At 40.3% G+C, this 18,601-nt stretch overlaps 1 protein-coding gene across 1 annotated transcript in view; it reads right to left on the minus strand.

Annotated features, from left to right (window-relative positions):
• The window catches only part of PDE6B (phosphodiesterase 6B), a gene marked incomplete at both ends in the record, with an annotated part of 39,521 nt that extends 24,056 nt beyond the window's left edge, over positions 1-15,465 (minus strand). The window contains 8 exons of the mRNA XM_081943843.1: positions 275-322; positions 632-698; positions 4,477-4,541; positions 4,623-4,697; positions 5,535-5,675; positions 8,999-9,088; positions 9,205-9,357; positions 14,998-15,465. Of these exons, the coding sequence (XP_081799969.1) occupies positions 275-322; positions 632-698; positions 4,477-4,541; positions 4,623-4,697; positions 5,535-5,675; positions 8,999-9,088; positions 9,205-9,357; positions 14,998-15,465 (1,107 nt within the window). The remainder of the gene's footprint in view (positions 1-274; positions 323-631; positions 699-4,476; positions 4,542-4,622; positions 4,698-5,534; positions 5,676-8,998; positions 9,089-9,204; positions 9,358-14,997) is intronic.
• Between the last annotated feature and the right edge of the window lie 3,136 nt (positions 15,466-18,601).

The following is an 18,601-nucleotide window of genomic DNA, read 5'->3' on the forward strand; positions in this document are numbered from 1 at the left end:
AGAGAATCCTTTTGCCAGATGTTGGAAAGCACCCAGCCTGGCAGGGAGAAGGGATCAAGCCCAAAATTAGACTGGAGTTACAGCACAACTTCAAAAAGGCTAGGATTGACCCTCCCTAAGTTCTTAGTAATTTTATCTAATTGTCCCCAGGGATAGGTTGCCAGACTGTGTTATAGGCACAACATGATAAAATAGTTAGCTTCAATTCTGCTCATTGTTCACATCTGGCACCAGCAGAGCAAATATAAAACTCTTATGAACAGGCTTACAATACCTGAAATGTAAACATTTCATCTGCTGCTATATTCATAATATTGCAAATCTGAAAAATTGTGGAAAAAATATGTGTCAATGTACAGTATATTTTGCTATTTTGAAAATTAAATAAAAACTGAAAGTACATATGATTGACATATTATGGCTGTGATCCAAGAATTTATACATATTTCATTTTTAAAAATTCAGGCCAACCTCACACCATGAGTGGCTGTTGAAACTTCTCTTTGATTCAAATATAGTTCCTATCTGGGAAAATAAGCCCAGATTATCCATGAAGAATTTATTACATACATATTTAGTTCTTGGCCAAAGTACTCTTGAGTTATGCAAAGAGGTCAACATAAATACTTACAAAACCAGTTTCTGCTACATAAGTAGGGAGGCCGCTACTCAGTGCCCAGTGATCTTCCTTGGGATTTCTAAATGGAAAAAAAAACCATGAAAAATTAGGCTGGGATAGAAAAGGAATGCACTTAGTCAACCATGAAATGTACTTTCCTATTCTTTCTTTACATGTTTTTAAAGTAGTCTAGTATTTGTACATAAAACTGTGAATTTGAACAATTAATTGAGGGAAGGAACAACAACGAATGACTTTCTAATGAAGTATAGATATGCTGCATTTTCACCATTTTCAGAAATAAACCAATATGTTTTACGGGTATTAACTTGAAAGCATGAAAACATCATTAAAAATGTGGCACAAAAGTTGATCTTTCAGAGTTTTTTTTCCAATTTTTTAAAATAAACATTCATATCAGCTTTGCTACATTTCTACATATTTAAATATCCATTATACTCCTTTTATCCATACATATATACCTTTATATATCAATGCCTATATATCTGTGTGTGTGTGTGTGTGTGTGTGTTTTACATACTGTATCTTTCATGTATTCTTCTATATACATATATTTCTCTTATATTTCTTATTCCGTACTATTTTATACACAATCTATCTTACATTTCCCCACCTCTTGTTAATTCTGCGGTTTTGTGTTTATTTTCTGATCTCTTTTTTCATTCCTTTGTTGCTTTCTTATTCTTTGCATCTTTCCCCTAGCCATTTGTACCATAAATTCCATACTGAATAGTACTCTGATTCTTCTTTGTCTTTTATTTCCTTTGTGAGTCTATCCATTTTGGTGCATTCTAGTACTTTTTAAATCATGTTTTCTTCTGTTGGTGTATTTTTGTTTTTCCAGTTTTGTGCCTATGTGATTCTTGCTGCCGTTATTACATGTAGCATTAGATATTTGATTCCCCCCCCCCCCCCATAGTTCCCTGTGATTACTCCTAATAAGAATAGTTCCGGTTTTAATTCTATTGGTTGTGTAATTATCTTTTCCAGCCAGTTTGATCTTTCAGAGTTTTAAATATGTGAAATATTGAACAGGTTCATTTTAATTCCTCAGAACTATGGATTTGTACTGAAGAAACAAAACCCGGGAAGGAATTACATAAGTTTGTATGACAGAATGAATTACTTCCTACTTAAAATCATTTTAGAGTATATTATTTGGATATTTTTCTGATAGGATATCTAGTTCATCACAGAACACCTGGCACTGTCTAATCCATTTATATATCTGCAATGTCACTGACACATTTACTTATCCAGATAACTTCCAGTTGATCCTGTTATTTAATGCATAGTGCTCGAGAGACTATGACTCTATGCAAAGATGCTATACATTACTTCTTCCCTTCCCTTTGCTCTACAGCAGGGGTGTCAAACTTGACTTCATTGAGGGCCGCATCAGGATTGTGTTTGACCTCAGGGGGTCAGGGTGGGCATGGCCAGAATGGGCATTGCCAGTTCAACATCACTCGTGTCAGGAGCTCCTGTGGTGGCCTGAGCACTCTGCCAGCGAAAACAGGCTCCCAAACTCAGTTTTTGACTGCGGCGGCCTCCTGCAACCCTCTGGCAGTGAAACGGAGCTCATTTTTGCTGGCAGAGGCACTGGGAGCTGGTCCTTCACTGTTTCCAGGGCAGCCCTGCGGGCCATATCTAAGCATCCCATGAGCTGCCTGCAAGCCTTGAGTTTGACATCCCTGGTCTACAGTTACATTGAAGTGTCCCAGCAGTAAATACATTTTCAGCTTAATTTTCTTCATTGATACTTTTAGAATATCTATATTTATCTTAACTTACATGGTAGACTTGCTATTAGCTAAAGATTCATTGTAGGACCTGTGCTTTAATTCATACATTTATATATTTTTTAAAAAGAACCTCATTTCCCACCCATTAGAGAGGCAGTGTATTACTTATTCTCATAAAAAGGTGTAAAATGTGTTAGGTTGGGAGTTAATTATCTTCATAAGTGAGGGAACATCTGAGCTCAGTCACAACACTCCAACTCTTTCCTCTCAGCTTGAAGCTCTCCAGATGCAAAAACTATAACTCTAGAAATTCCCAAATAATTCTCAATTAATGAGGTTGGTTGGAAATACAATTTCAACACATCGGAGGAGCACCACCGATGGGGCGGTACTCACAACAGCACACTGATTTTTTTTCAGTCTTTATTAACCATGATCTTGTATTCTGTAGAATGAGGGTTAGATAGTATCATTGATGCAATGAACATGAATTTGGACGGACTCCAAGAGACAGTGGAGGACAGGGCAATGGTGGGATTCAGCCAGTTTGTACCAATTCGGACTAACCGGTTGTTAAATTACCCACTCCCCGCTATCAAAGTGGATACTGGGCACTGCGCTGCAATGGAGAAACAGGCAACAGAGCAGTGGTGAAATCTAATTTTTCTTTACTTCTGGTTCTGTAGGCGTGGCTTGGTGGGTGTGGCTTGGTGGGGTCATGTGACTATGTAGCCATGTAACTAGGGGATCAAAGGACAAAAACTCACTTTAACAATGTCCTGCTGGAGCAGGTTTGGACTAGATGATCTCCAGGTCCCTTCCAGACCTGGATTATTCTCTGAAGCTGGGTCTAGTGCTAGGTTTATAGTCCTTCCTTCCTCTTCTTTACCCTCCCTCCCTCCCTTTCTTTCTTTTTCTTTCTTTCTTTCTCCCTTTTCTTTCTCTCTCTGTCTCTGTTTCTGTCTCCCTCTCTCTCTCTTTCTTTCTCAGCACCTCCCACTCCCCGTTTTTGGCCTAGCAGGCCTCAGGGAAGCCTGCTGGGAGCAAAAACGGACACACACACCCAAGATGATTAGGGGACTGGAGACTAAAACATATGAAGAACGGTTGCAGGAACTGGGTATGTCTAGCTTAAGAGAAAGAAGGACTAGGGGAGACATGATAGCAGTGTTCCAATATCTCAGGGGTTGCCACAAAGAAGATTTGGGAGTCAAGCTATTCTCCAAGGCACCTGAGGGTAGAACAAGAAGCAATGGGTGGAAACTAATCAAGGAGAGAAGCAACTTAGAATTGAGGAGAAATTTCCTGACAGTGAGAACAATTAATCAGTGGAACAGCTTGCCTCCAGAAGTTGTGAATTCCCCAACACTGGAAGTCTTTAAGAAGATGTTGGATAGCCATCTGTCTGAAACGGTATAGGGTTTCCTGCCTAGGCAGGGGGTTGGACTAGAAGGCCTCCAAGGTCCCTTCCAACTCTACTATTGTATTGTATTGTATTGTATTTTTGGCTGTGCAATGTGCGATCATCAGAACTTTTTTTTAACTTTTTTTTTTAGTATTTTTATTACCGGTTCTGCAAATCAGTAGCATTTTTTACTACCGGTTCAGGCGAACCAGCCCAAACTGGTAGCATTTCACCTCTGCAACAGAGTGGACGGGCACGAGGGAAGGAGAAGTTCCCTTTTCCTCTTCCTTCTCCCTGCTCCTCCTCCTCCCCTTGTGTCAGCTGCTCCATTGCCCATTTCTCAATTGCAGCACGGTGCCCATGCTCTAGTTTGATAGTGGGGGGGGGGAGGTAATTTAACAACCAGTTTGCCCAGGGTCAGATTGGCCATCGGGGGAGTATTGTCCAGCATGTGCAGTGGAGCAGGAGGACAGGGATAGGCCACCAACAACCATCCTGACTCTGTCCGAACTGGTTGTTAAATTATTTGAATCCCACCACTGCGACAGGGGGTCTGTCCTGCTATGGTCCATGGAGTGGCGAAGAGTCAGACTGAACAACAACATTCTGTAGACTGGATTGGCGGAATTGATTGCATACAACTTTGTATCATAGTTACCCCCCTGCAATTATTTTACTTTACTTACGGGATAACTTTAATTTCTTCCTTTCCATGTAAAATATAATCAATGACCTTATAAAAGGCAATTTCCTACAAAAAATAGAAATCAGAGTTGACATTCATAATAGGAGAGCCAACAGAGAAAGATATCTTATCTGGTTAGTAACTTACTCTACCATCTGGAGTCCGAGGTCCTGAATAAGGTGGAACTTCACCCATTAGTACTGGCCACAAGTCAAAGAATTCCTAGAAAGTGAAATAAAATTTGTAAGAGAAATACATTTAAAAAAAAATAAAACTCTTCCTAATATACTTCTTTTTTTAGTTGGGAGAAATATCTTTTCCAAACAGATATTCTTTCTGGGACTATTTTTAGCACTGTATGATAGATTCTGGTAGATTAGGTTCGCAATTACACATCGGTGTAATAATGGAGTCTGTTTTGAATATTTGCATCATTTTTCCCTTGCTGAAATCCAAGTAACTGAAGTAAATCCTGAAATTTAAGTACATGACATTTGCATATGAAAAATCCCAACTTTCATCCCTATCATTTCCAGTGGAAAAGATGAGCTATTGCCACTGGCATGGAAATAATAAATGAATTTAACCAATAAACTGATACGAAATTGGGGAAATGTTCCCCCCCCAAAAAAAGTATTTGACTTGCACAGTTCTGTAGGAAACTGTGGCAGGCAAATGCTGTATTTCAATGACTGAGCATAAAATTTGTATGCAGGAAGATCAATTTATGAAACTAAATATGGGGTCCTTGATACTCTCTGTACTTGGTTGCTCTTGCACTGAAGTGTTACCTAGTTTGGTAATGAAATGTTTGCAAGAAAACCAACAAGCTAAGAGAGTACCAAGGGCCCCACAGTTCAATCTGAAGCTACAAATATTCTCTCTATCAAAACTAAATATGTTAGGAGAATATTTTGAAGAATAGCAGATAATAGCAATGTCAATGTTGCGCTATTTTGTTTGTTTCATTCTGATTTTGCTGCACAAACATTTTGATGTAAACGGAAGAGGACATGAAATAGACAAGTTTATACTGAGCCACACTTGGGAACAATTTACCTTTTGCTTACTCATATCCAGAAGACCCACTGAATACCTGTCACAGTTCAAATACGCTCTCACTGTGTAAAAAGATTTGTGGAATTGTCTTTCGATGTCAGTCAGTTCCTCAAATACTTTATTGGCTGACCACAGTAAAACCTGCAGAAGAGCAAAGCCAGTAAGATAAATTGCCTAGACAATCTACTGAATTAAGAAGCATGATTTCTGATTTCGCTCTCTTTCTGTCTTAATAAAAATTAGATCTCCTGGACAATGTCAGGCCAGGCTTCATACACAATTTATTATGCAAATTACATTAAATATTAAAATTCATTGTCGTTTTCTTTTAAACCCTTGCTTGTTTAATGTATGATATTTGAACATTCCTAAGGACAATATTTTTTTAATGGGAAAAAATAGTGATTGCACTATGATATGTGTGTGTGTTTACACACAAACACATAGACATACCGTACATACCTCTGTGTGTAAGAAAGAGAATGATTGTATACAAATACATGTGTTCTGAGTATGTGTTTGATGATTGCATATGGATACTTGTGAGGGGGGTGTTTGGGGCGACTGTATGAATATGATTTCGGTACACCACCAATCAAATTGGACGACTCCATTGGGCATACAATAGGAATAGTAGAGAAAGTAGCAGTACAGTGGTACCTTGGTACTCAACTGTTTTGAAACTCATCAAATTTGATACTCAAAGCATTTTGATCCATAAATGTTTTCCCATACTCATCATTTGTTTAGTACTCAATGCCCAAGCTAGAACCTGTTGATGTCAGCTGTCTTGTGACTCATTATATTATTCCTATGGGAAAAATATGTTTGGTACTCATAGTACCTCTCAGAACCAATTAACGATGAAAACCAAAATACCACTGTATATAGATGAAAATAGAAAAAGAAAATGGAAAAGGAGAGGTAATCAGCAAAATCAGAGAGTTTATGAGTAGAAGTGAGAAGAATCTAGGACACTTGTAGAAAATCATTTAATTTTTGAATTATGACCAAGCATTTAAGACTCTGAATTGTCAAGCACTAGTATGAAGCCATTTCCTTCTCAGCATATACCACGTAATGCACAGAAATGACTAGCACGCATGTGTGTGGGGGGGGGGGACATTTACCTTACCAAAATGGTAAATACTTCGAGTAAATACTGAATACTGTAGGTATTTTAAAAATGTTCCAAAGATTATATTTAAAAACAAACAAACAAATATCAAAAATATTTTGTCAAGAAGAGGAAAACATCATTCAAATACCTGTCTTTGGAATTCTGATTGTCACTGCGTTAATTGGTTTGCCAGCTTGTGCTTATATTCTGAGTTATACAGCAAACTGAACTATTTCTTATCTGACAAATGATTTACTGCGCATGTCACATAATACGTCACACATTCCAACTTTACTTTCTTTTCTGATCTTCCGTTCGCCTGCCGAAAAGGTGGCAGGCATATAGCTCTTGCCAAAATTGAGTAGTTAATTGAGTTAGCACTTTTGTATTTTTATTTTCTTTTATATTAAAGTGTTTTTATTAGAATATGCTTCGGGTTTTATTTTGCTTGTCTTCAGAAGTATGCTACAAGGAAAGCCACGGTCCACGCTTCATTAATTCAGGGTGAAACTCCCCCCGACACTGATCATAGACTGAAATAAATTATGACTGACATTTGTTTTCTATAACGTGAAAGAATATGGACCTGATCTTAGGAAGGGACAAAGAATAACCAGATTGTTAAGGGAATGTTAGAAAAGTTTACTCAGTCCAGAGAAAACAAAAGGTACAAGAAAAAGATCAATATTAACCTGCCTTGATTTTAATTTCTTTACCTGTAGAATGCAACAGTTTTTAAACTTTTTGGTTTTTAATAGTCATACAAATGCTGAGAATACCCAATGGCATATTGCCTGGTGGTGGCTCATTTTTCATTGAGTTTCTGAAAATACTCAGATCCCACATTGATATATCTTTTTAATTGCATTTGACCTTTGTCTACTGTTCTACGGTTATAATTCATTCTAATATTTGAGGGGCTCCTAAGAAGATGAGGGGGTCAAACTATTTTCCAAAGCATCAGAAGGCAAGACGGGAAACAATGGATGAAAACTAATCAAGGAGAGAAGCAACCTAGAACTAAAGAGAAATTTCCTAAGGGTGAGAACAATCAACCAGTAGAACAGCTTGCCTTCAGAAGGTGTGAGTGCTCCATCATTGGAGACTTTCAAAAAGAACCTGGACAACAATTTATCTGAAATGGTATAGGATCTCCTGCTTGAGCCGTGGGGTTGGACTAGAAAACCTCTGAGGTCGCTTCCGACTCTATTATTCTATGTCCTATGTCAGGGGTGTGAAAGTGGCATTCCAGGGGCTGGATGCATTACGCATAGACCACGCCCACCCCAGCTCCGCGAAGGGAGAAAACATTGTAATATGTCACTTGATGCCGTGGGTTTGATACCCATGTCCTATGTGCGTTCCTTGATTCTAACCACATATTAAGGGATACCCAGGGGTGGGTTCCTGCCAGTTCTAACGTCTTCTATAGAAGAGATTCCACAAATCTACAGTGCCATTTAGAACCAGTTCCAACTCCCTCCCCCCACCCGTCTGCACATCACCAAGATGAAGAGCGAGAGGAGGAATTCTGGGAGTTTAAGTCCACAAGTCTTAAAGCTGTCAAGTTTGAACACCCCTAGGTTTTTTTTCTAAAGGTTTAGGGGTGCAAGGGTCTTGTAACTTGACAGCTTTAAGACTTGCACACTTCAATGCCAGAGTTCCTGAGCCAACATGACTGGAGGAGGAATTCTGGGAGTTGAAGTCCACAAGTCTTAAAGCTGTCAAGTTTGAACACCCCTGGGTTTTTTTTTCCCTAAAGGGTTAGGGGTGCAAGGGTCTTGTAACTTGACAGCTTTAAGACTTGCGTGCTTCAAATGCCAGAGTTTCTGAGCCAACATTTTGGTTGCTAAGCAAGAGCATTGTTAAGTGAGTTTCACCACATTTTACAAGTTGGCCATGCCCACCCAGTCACAAGCCACTCCCACAAAGCAGGCCACACCTACAGAAGAGGTTCTAAAAAAATTTGAAACCCACCACTGGGGGGTACCTGTGTAGAGAACTGAACCATTCCAGATTTTGAAACTAAGCAGAGAGAGAAGGCCAAGAGCCAAGAAATATAAGAAGGCAGAAAAGGTTCAACTTGTTTTGGTTTCAATAAGGTTGCTTCCAGCCCCGTTCTGGTTTTGACACCTTTCTATGATCCTCAAGACATATACTCAGTAATTTCTGAAAGCCCTTTGACAGAAGATGTTCTTGTCAAAACATAACAGTCCTGGGTCACAGGCACATTTTGAGAATTTGTTTACTATTTGCTGCCTTCTACGTACATACAGTGCACACCCACCCACCCACAAATAGATAGGTTTAGAGATAGCAGGTAAGTTTAGAGAAGTTTCCTCACCTGCCCTTTTCGTGTTTCACAATTATGAAGGTAGCTCAGATGATAAATTTTCAGGTTCAAGGAGGCAAAATTGAGATACTTCAGGAACAGCTGTGACATTAAAAAAAAACTTTGCTCAGTTATGCAACATATGGCGATGCAGCTACATTTAAATGTAGATATTGGGGAGTACAGAAGGTCTCAGAAGATGCTTTCCCAGGACTTACATTTTCATCTGCACTGGTGAAAAAAGGACCTCCGATCTTATTCACTGCCATGATCACAGCAACCACATCTTTGCCATCCATTATTGGCGTGGCAAGAATGTTCTTTGTAGTAGACTCAGTGAGTTCATCAACAAATGTACTAAACTGTTGGCACTGTTTAAAAGAAAGAAAGAAACAAGAACACTTAACAACTAACCTAACAGCCTAACACTTTTTTTAAAAAAAACCTTCTTAATACAGCATATACAATGATATAGAAATCATATTTGATTTTTTGGGGGTTCCTAAATTATCTTGGCATGACTTCTACAATCCTGTTAAAGACAGTGTTGTCATGTAAGGTAGGTTGTCCTTTAGAGGTGCAATGACAAGGAGACACCAACGTGCAGGTCACACTGAATGGGAGGAGTTTTGACCCAAATTTGGAATTGATCTGCAGCAATATTCATCCTGGGGAAAAACCATCTTTGAGATTTTACAATGATTCTTCTTAAGTATCTGAGTCCAGCACTGCCTCTCCATGGACTCACAATCTGTCTCCTTTCATTTGCAGATTATATATTTACCAGTAAGGTTCTACTTGCTCTGTCCTTCAAAGTAAAAATTCACCACTTGTGGAAGCTGCTGTCTTAACATATCTAGAGGGCAGAGGTGGTATCCAGCCAGTTCTGACATGTTCTGGAAAACCGGTAGTGGAAATTTTGAGTAGTTTGGAGAACCGGCAAACAGGCTGGCCCTGCCCCCGCTGCCTCCCATCCTCCCAATTTATTTTCTTTGGTTGCCCTGAACAGGAGAACAGAGCTGAGAAGGAGGTTAGTGAGGTTGGGGGGGGGGGGAGAGGGAATGAGGATTTTGCAGTTTCCTTCCCCTGCCACGCCCACAAACCCACGCCCACAGAACTGGTAGTAAAAAAAATTGAATCTCAGCACTGCTAGAGGGCATTCAATTGGGGAAGGGTAAATTACACAATAAAGCCTATTTAAAATGTCACACGTCAGGGAAAGGGGAATCAAACTGGTTTTAATTCCACGTGGAAGGAACTATTTGTTTACCTTACCTACTGTATCCTACCTGCAGGTCTGTGATGAGCAAATGACCCAGTTATGAAAGCGTCCTTAACAATGACGTAATCCCAGCAGAAAGCCTTTACGGACTGCAGGGATTTGAAATTAATAATACTGATGTGTGTGGGTGTGTGTGTGTACAGATATGATAGGACACAATCTGGATTTTAAGACTGGGAAGAAGTTCAATATATTTGTGCCGTATGGTGGCAAACATTTGTCATGTGGGAGGGAATGCAAGTAGTCTTCCTCACCTTATGACCACAACTGAGTCCTAAATTTCAGCTAAGTGAGACAGTCGTTAAGTGAATTTTGCTCCATTTTACAACCTTTCTTGTCACAGTTGTCAGTGAATCCCTGCAGTTGTTAAGTTACTAACACAGTTGTTAAGTCAATCTGGCTTCCCCATTGATTTGGCTTGTCAGAAGGTCACCAAAGGGGATTACATAACCCAGGGACACTGGAACGGTCATAGGTAAGAGTCAGTTGCCAAGTATCTGAATTTTGATCATATGACCATGGAGATACTGTCACGGTCATAAGTGTGAAAATGGTCATAATTCACTTTTTTCAGTGCTGTTGTAACTTCGAATAGTCATTGAATAAACTGTTATAAGTTGAGGACTACCTGTACTTTTGTTTTTGTCAGGTTCTAACAATCAGACCCACATGTGTGGAATTCAAAGAAGCTACTTTATTGTTGTAGGTCTATTCTACAGGAATCTCCCCAGACTGATAGCTTTCCCCTGGGAAAGACTAAATGAAGCTCAAAAGCATTCAGGATGGAGCGGGGGGGGGATCAGACTTTGCCTCTTATGTTTACCCAAGGATTCCACACTAATTTCCCCCTTGGGTCCTTCTCCCAACTGGGATGGTTGCTCTCCAACAGTTTTCCACTCAGATACTTCCCTGAAGGCACTATTCCTAGATTGCTACAACACTTTTGTTTATTCCACTCCATTGTCCTTGGTTAACCAAGTTAATTTACTTCCAGACCAGTTGCAAGACAGCACATGGAAATGTTCTTGTTTCTAACTTGAAAGGCTGATGTTCTGAGGAGCTTAAGCGCAGGTGAGTCATTTTCCATTGTCAGGAATTTCCATTTATCTCTCTTAGGCTCTCCTCCTCCCACCCTCATTTAGGAGTATCTGTTTCTTTTTTTAGCAGGGAGATGTGCCTTGACATCTTGTTGGCTTCCCCCTCTTAGCAACAGTAGTGTTTATCCAATGAATGGCATCAGTAGGGACACAGTGTTCTCCAGATGATTAGCTAGAAGGACCATTGATTCATTCTCAACACTTCAAGCAAACCTGATGAGCTTCAACCTGTTTCTTGGAGAGTGGAGCCAGTAGCAGTGTGGAAGTGCTTTTGAAATGAAAACGATGGCTATCTTGTGATGTAGTCACACCCTTCTTACTTGAAAAACTTTTCTTAAGCAAACTGGTATTAGCAAATTATATCTGAAAATCCTTTGAACGTGATTAAAATTTCTAAGTTCTTTAAAGAATTAGAAAGAGCCCTGTATTACTGGACTAAATAACCATCTACTTAAATGTCTGACCACTAATAGGAGAAGAGCAATCATCAGTCCATGCTTTCAAACACCAGGCATCTAGAAGCATGTTCCTTCATGTGCACCAATCATCATTCATTAATTCAGAACCCCGTAATTCTTCAAAATTATCTGATGATACAACTTTCAGTTTGGTTGCTTGAAACTAGATAGTTCTGGTGATGAAAAGGAAATGTTCACCCATAGGAGCTCGTTTAGATAACGATGAGCTGGTTTCACTCAACCTACTTCCCCTTATACTTGAAGAGTGGGAGTAAGGTAGGACGTTTGTACCCTGTTTCCACAAAAATAAGCCTTCCCCCACAATATTGCAACACAGCAGCAGCCATAAGGTGACCATGCCTCCTGCACCTCAAAAATAATAAGACCTCCTTGAAAATAAGGCCAAATCTTATTTCAGGGGGGGTCAAAAGAAAATAAGACCCCGTATATGCATTTCCAGCAAAAAGTCATTCTGGGCTGGAATTAAGAAGGTAGATATAGAACTGATACCTTGCAAGAAGCCCTTAAACTGATATGGGGTCTCCTGAAGATCCCATGTGGTCTGAAAATTTAATGGGTAGCCAGTGCTGTGAATCACTCTTTTTAGGTTCAACCTGAGTCATTATGTGAGATGGGCAGCTATATAAATGTGATAAATACATTTTTAAATAACTTTATGTAAGTCTATTGTGTGAATGTCATCATTCTTCCCCCCCCCCCAAAATAATCCATCCATTGTGCAAGAGAAGCTCAAAAGATGCTAAACCTCTCATCAATGGACATACCAGTTCAGAGTCAAAGTTGATAGCTTTAACCTCCATATCATCCCTATAGAAATATCCATTATTTTCTCCAATTTGTTTGATACAACCCCCTCACTCCAAGCCAGTATGGCAGAGATAGTCAACTGAATTGACATGGCATTGGAAAGGAAGGTATGGGGAGGAAAAGAAGGGGGAGGAGATCAGCAATGCATCATTTGTCAGTCAAGAAGAATCCACAAAGAAAATACAGGAGGAGAAATGCAAACTGGTAGAATGAAGGAGCAAACCAGTGGTTTGGAAGCACATTCCACATGTACAGAATAACAAAATGCTAATAGCAGTCTAGCCAGAAACATGAAGACCAGAGAAGGCAATTTAAAATGAATGAATAGATCAAAAGAAAAACAAAGAGAAAACCCCCCAAAAAATAACGTTACAAAGAGAATAAATAAGAGAACTTAATCTCTAGAGAAAAGGGAGCCAACAAAGAGTCTTGCTCTGCTAAACTACAGCAAGAGGATGGAAAAATAGATGAACATACGAGGAATGTAAACACAATTATTCTGTTTTTCTTATTGTTTCTAGATGTGTAAAACGCTTCTGGTGCTACAACTCATGACGTGCGACAGATCTTTGATTCAAAGAGCTGCTGCTCTTGTTCTATCTAGGCACATCAAATAGAGAAATAGATACACAGCCAACCCCCCCCCTTCCCCATAATAAATAAGCCTCTACAGTGGTACCTTGGTACTCATCATTAATTGGTTCTGGGAGGCACAATGAGGGCCAAAAACAATGAGTACCAAACAAAATTTCCCCATAAGGAATAATGTAGTGAGTCACAAGGCAGCCAACACCATCAAGTCTAGCCTGTGCATTGAGTACCAAACAAATGATGAGTACAGGGTCAAATTTTTCATATTAAAATGCATTGAGTACCAAATTCGATCAGTTTCAAAGCAGTTAAGCACTAAGGTAGCATTGTATTATATTTATTGTTTTTTTCTATTAAGAACATGAGCAGACAGTGCTGGATCAGACCAAAGGTCTATCCAGCATTTTGACTTGGCCAGGCAGATGAATCTAAGAAACCAAGTTCATGACATAAGGACAAGTCTCCACTCTACTGTTGCTTCTAACCAATGGAAGTTAGGCTATGTTGCCTTTAATTCAGGGGATGATAGCCAGGTCAACAAGGTTTGAATATCCAATCCCACGTGACTGTCTACTCTTCCTTTGAAACTTACACTTATGGCTACCAGAGCATTTTGAAGAAGCAATTTATTTAATTTAACAAACAACTGTCTAATGTTCTTAATTACTTCTGAATCTCTTACATTTTAAGTCATTGGAACAAGTTGCCTCCAGAAGTTGTAAATGCTCCATCACTGGAAGTTTTTAAGAAGAGATTGGATAACCATTTTCTGAAATGGTTTAGGGTTTCCTGCCTAAGCAGGGGGTTGGACTAGAAGACCTCCAAGGTCCCTTCCAATATTGTTATTCTATTCTATTCTATTCTATTCTATTCTATTCTATTCTATTCCATTCCATTCCATTCCATTCTATTGGACAAAAACATTTTCTATTTTTAACTCATTATGAATTATTTTATATCTTGCCATAGAGATATTTTCTTGGGCAAAAGATAGGCAACCTGATGATCTCCATAATAATTCCCACAATCCTTTGCTTGGGGCATGCTAAGGAGAGGTAAAGTTGGTATTAAGTTGCCTATTTTGATCTAAAAAGGCGATATTTTTTTCATTAAGAGTAGCTGTATCTCAAGGGCTTCCTGAAAGTCCACAAGGAACTGCCAGATAAAGATAAACTTCCTACTAAACAGTTTCATCTCCCTGTAACGTAATGGACACATCCATGAAATTTTCTTGCAGGAAAGCAATTTGCTAACTGTCTTTTTCGGGGGTATTTCTGCAACTTTTCAATCTAACCTACATCCTTGATCTCTCAAACATATACTGGCCAGGACTGATCCTGCTTACTGTTTGAGATCAGCCAAGGGTGGCTAGGTGCTGTTGCTAGTCCCTAAATCATAGTGAAAGAATCCCCGTCTTCTTAAAACCCTTCTGAAATATGAACACTAGTTAATTTTTCCTCTTTGGCATTTATCAATACCCTGTTTTTCCAAAAATAAGACCTCCCTGGTTAATAAGCCCAATCAGGCTTTTGAACGCATGCGCTAAAATAAGCCTGCTCCTGAAAATAAGCCATCCCCGAAAATATTGCAACACAGCAGCAGCCATGAGGTGACCACACTCGCCGCCTCCTGCACCTCAAAAATAATAAGACCTCTCCGAAAATAAGGCCAAGCGCTTATTTCGGGGGTCAAAAGAAAATAAGACCCTGTCTTGTTTTTGGGGAAACATGGTAACAGAGTAACCTCAAGCCTTACCTCAAGAGCATTCTGGATGTTTATGGTCTTCTTGGTCTGAGCAACATGGCCCAATACACCTGTGTCCAGTGGGAAAACAATTTCACTGTCAGAGGTCACCAGACATTCTTCCAAAGTGCTGTCCTTATGGACATTGAACAGCCGGCTAGCCAGCTCTGGGGTGCCATTTCGCTGCCTGTACATAAACAGACTGCACCACGCAGCATTGATGAGAGCACTGACTCTTTTGAGGGTCTTGAAGACCACCTTCTCCATGTTGACGCTCTCCTGCATGTCTTGTATCAGCTCAAAAAGAGTTTCTGTTTCTACCGGGTCCATCCCCTCAAAACCTATGCTATCTTCTGAGGACTGTTCACCGTTCATCTTGGGACAGAAGACTCTGTCCTCCAATTTCTTCTCGAAATACTGCTTGGCAAAATCTGGATTGCTATCCAAGAAAGTTTCAACTTCCTCTTTGTTGATGCTCATGATGGGAAATTCTGATTCTGGAGCCTTCAGGCAACGGCTGTGCAGAATAACGTGGTCCGACAAGTACTGTGTTTGTGTAGAGTGTGGAGATTATAATCAACAAGGCAATTATCCAACAACAAGCTATTGTTTTGACCAGGGTGTGGGAGAGCAGATCTTCTTAACCAAGCAGCTTAAATGACTGGTTTCAAATAAGGGCGTATGTATATGTGATTATGATTTTCCCCCTCTCCTAATGGTGATAGTAGAACTGAAATAAGCTTCTTGGAGTCTAATTAAATACACATAGCTCAATTGTAATCCTTAGCCAGTCAGTTTCCTATCTAATTACACCTGCTCTCAGCAGGAGTGTATCTAGTCAGGAAAAACTAATTATAAATGGACTGACATAGATATAGCCAAAAGAGGTTGTATTTTCTCTAGGAAATGATAACCTATTTTTTTGATGGAAGAGCTGGCTCATTGTAGGCTGGCCATGGGTTGGATTTCTGCTTAAGGCATTAAAATACATTATAGCTTCTCCTACTTGGATAATCAGCAAAGAGAGAAGTACACATATCAGTTATCGGTATATTACCTGAAATTAAATCATCTTGAATCAGGTGCAAAAGAAGACGTTCCTTTCAATTCTGCATTAGCCAAAGCTCTCCCAAAATATGAACTTTAGTTCTGGACCAGTGGTGGGATTCAACATTTTTTACTACCGGTTCTTTTTTTTTTTTTTTTTTCAAGAAGTTTTATTGGTTTTTTTAAAAACATTTATGCGGAAAAGGGTAAGTGGAATAGTTACAAATTTTGGCAGTTGCAAGTATGGCAGACGCCCCCTCCCTCCAGACTCCTAGGTTACATCAAAATATCAAACCTTATTACATAGTCATAAAAAAAATCAGCATATTAATTCTAGAAAAAATACTTTTCAATCAGTTTATATAATTATAATATATAGTCTAGTTGTAAATTCATTAATACTTTCGGTCTGTTTATAACATTGTGGTTTTCTTATTTATTTTTGTGATCTGAGCTTCCTTGGTGTTGCCCCTTCACCCCCCGCTGGCAGAGCTCCGGCCCCTCCCGTGTCCTGTATAACCGTTGTAGTGTCATCTGTTTTTTCTAGGTTCGCTTTGTTTTTTTCCATAAAGGCCTGTGCCTCTATGGGTGTGTTGATTCTGATTCTTGTCTCCTCCCAGAATATCAGCATACCTTCAGGCATCAACCATCTAAACCACACCCCCTTCTGGTATAATTTATTCGCCAATTGCGAATAACTTTTCCTTTTTTCCCTAATTTTTTTGGGAATCTGCTTTAGAATGGTTATCTCCCTATCGTGGTATGTCAGTGTTTGCCCCCTTTGTACACCCAGAATTTCATCTCTTGTGGTTTTCCTAAGAAATTTAATATGAACCTCCCTGGGTACATTATGTGTTCTGGCATATGCTGAATTCACTCTATAAGCTAGATCTATCTCCCATTCCATCTGCTGTTTATCTTTGTGTATGTATTCAGCTAGAATGTTAGTCATAATGTCCCTTATATTTTCCCCATCTGCTTCTATTACATTTTGAAATCTAAGATAGAAGGACATTCTTTCAAACTCTGCTTTCATTTGTTGGATGTCAAGTTCTTTGTTCCCCTTCTGTAAGGCCTCTACCCCCCCCCTCGCCTCCGCCACCCCACCCTCCACAAGGTCCAGTCTCTGTGAGTTCTTAAAGATTTGGGCTTGATTCTGTTTAATTTCATCTTTCATTTCCCTTAACTGTTTCTTAATTTCCTCCTGGCCTTGTAAAATTTGTTGAAGCATTTGTTGGAAGTCTATCTCTGTAGTCTTGGGTTGCATCAATTCTGATATCTTTGACTGTGTAGCTGGACTAGACGTTGCAGACGTTGGAGCAGAAGTAGCAAAGCCAGGCTTTCCAGGAGGTGGTCTTTTTGGAGACATGGTTTATGAAGCAAGGAGATCAGTCAAAGTAGAGACTGGGCAGCTGGAGAGATAGAGCAGGCAGGCGAATTCAGAAGGCAGAGGATCCAAACAGATGGGGATTTCTTTAGTCACTCTAGCAGTAGATGAAAGTTTTTTTTCTCCAAAGAGTTCAGAAAGTAGCAATCCACAAGAAATTCCTCTGGGTGACTCGGAGACAAAGACCGGAAGCCTGAATTTTAAAGGTGGAGTCAGGTTTCACAGTTCATGAAGACAACGGAAGTGTGCCATCTTGCCCTGCCAGCTTTGGGCTCAGAGGCATAGTAAAATTTTTAAAAGTTCAAAAAGTTCTCAGTTCATCCATTAGTTCTGGAGCTAGGTCGAATGAAAATCACTTTTATAGGGGTGAGGCATCATTAGTTGGCTCTCCCCCCTCCTCCTCTCTGGGGATGGAAGGAAAGTCTTTTCAAGCCGCTTGTCCGAGGGAGGGGGGGAAATCCCCCTCCCTCTAGCCGCACCTCTAGCAGGGATCCGAAAGTTTAACTTTTTAAAAGTGCTGAAAAGTTCATCAATTCAAAAGCGAAGGAATGCAGAAAGGAAGCCTCTCACCATACTGCCGCTGCTTCGTTCGGAAGTGTGTTCTCCGATCGGCATGGGGCGAGACGCGTGCGCACGCACGTCCTCCAAAACTGCTCCCCGATGCCTAGAACGAAGCGGAGGAGCCCCCGCCAGCCGCCGCCGACGCCAGGACCCTCCGCGAGCCGTTCCTTCGGCAAGACGCCCCTCCAAGGCGTCTTGTGCCCCCCCAGAAGCGGGGGAAGCCCACCGGGAGAGCTGGAGCAGGCAGCGATCTGCCTGTCGCCGTAGCCGCCGGAACCGGAAGTCCTTTACTACCGGTTCTGTGGCCGTGGCTTGGTGGCGTGGCTTGGTGGGCATGGCAGGGGAAGGATACTGTCAAATCTCCATTCCTACCCCACTCCAGGGGAAGGATATTGTAAAATCTCCATTTCCTCTTCACTCCAGGTGAAGGATACTGTAAAATCTCCACTCCAAGGGAAGGTTACTGCAAAATCCCCATTTCATCCTGGTCAGCTGGGATTCGGTAGGCAGAGAATAGTTGGGGACAGGGCTAGTCAGAGGTGGTATTTCCCGATTCTCCGAACTACTCAAAATTTCTGCTACTAATTCTCCAGAATTGGTCAGAATCTGCTGAATACCATC

Source organism: Natrix helvetica, assembly GCF_964273705.1.
Source record: "Natrix helvetica genome assembly, chromosome: 2".
NCBI lineage: Eukaryota > Metazoa > Chordata > Lepidosauria > Squamata > Natricidae > Natrix > Natrix helvetica.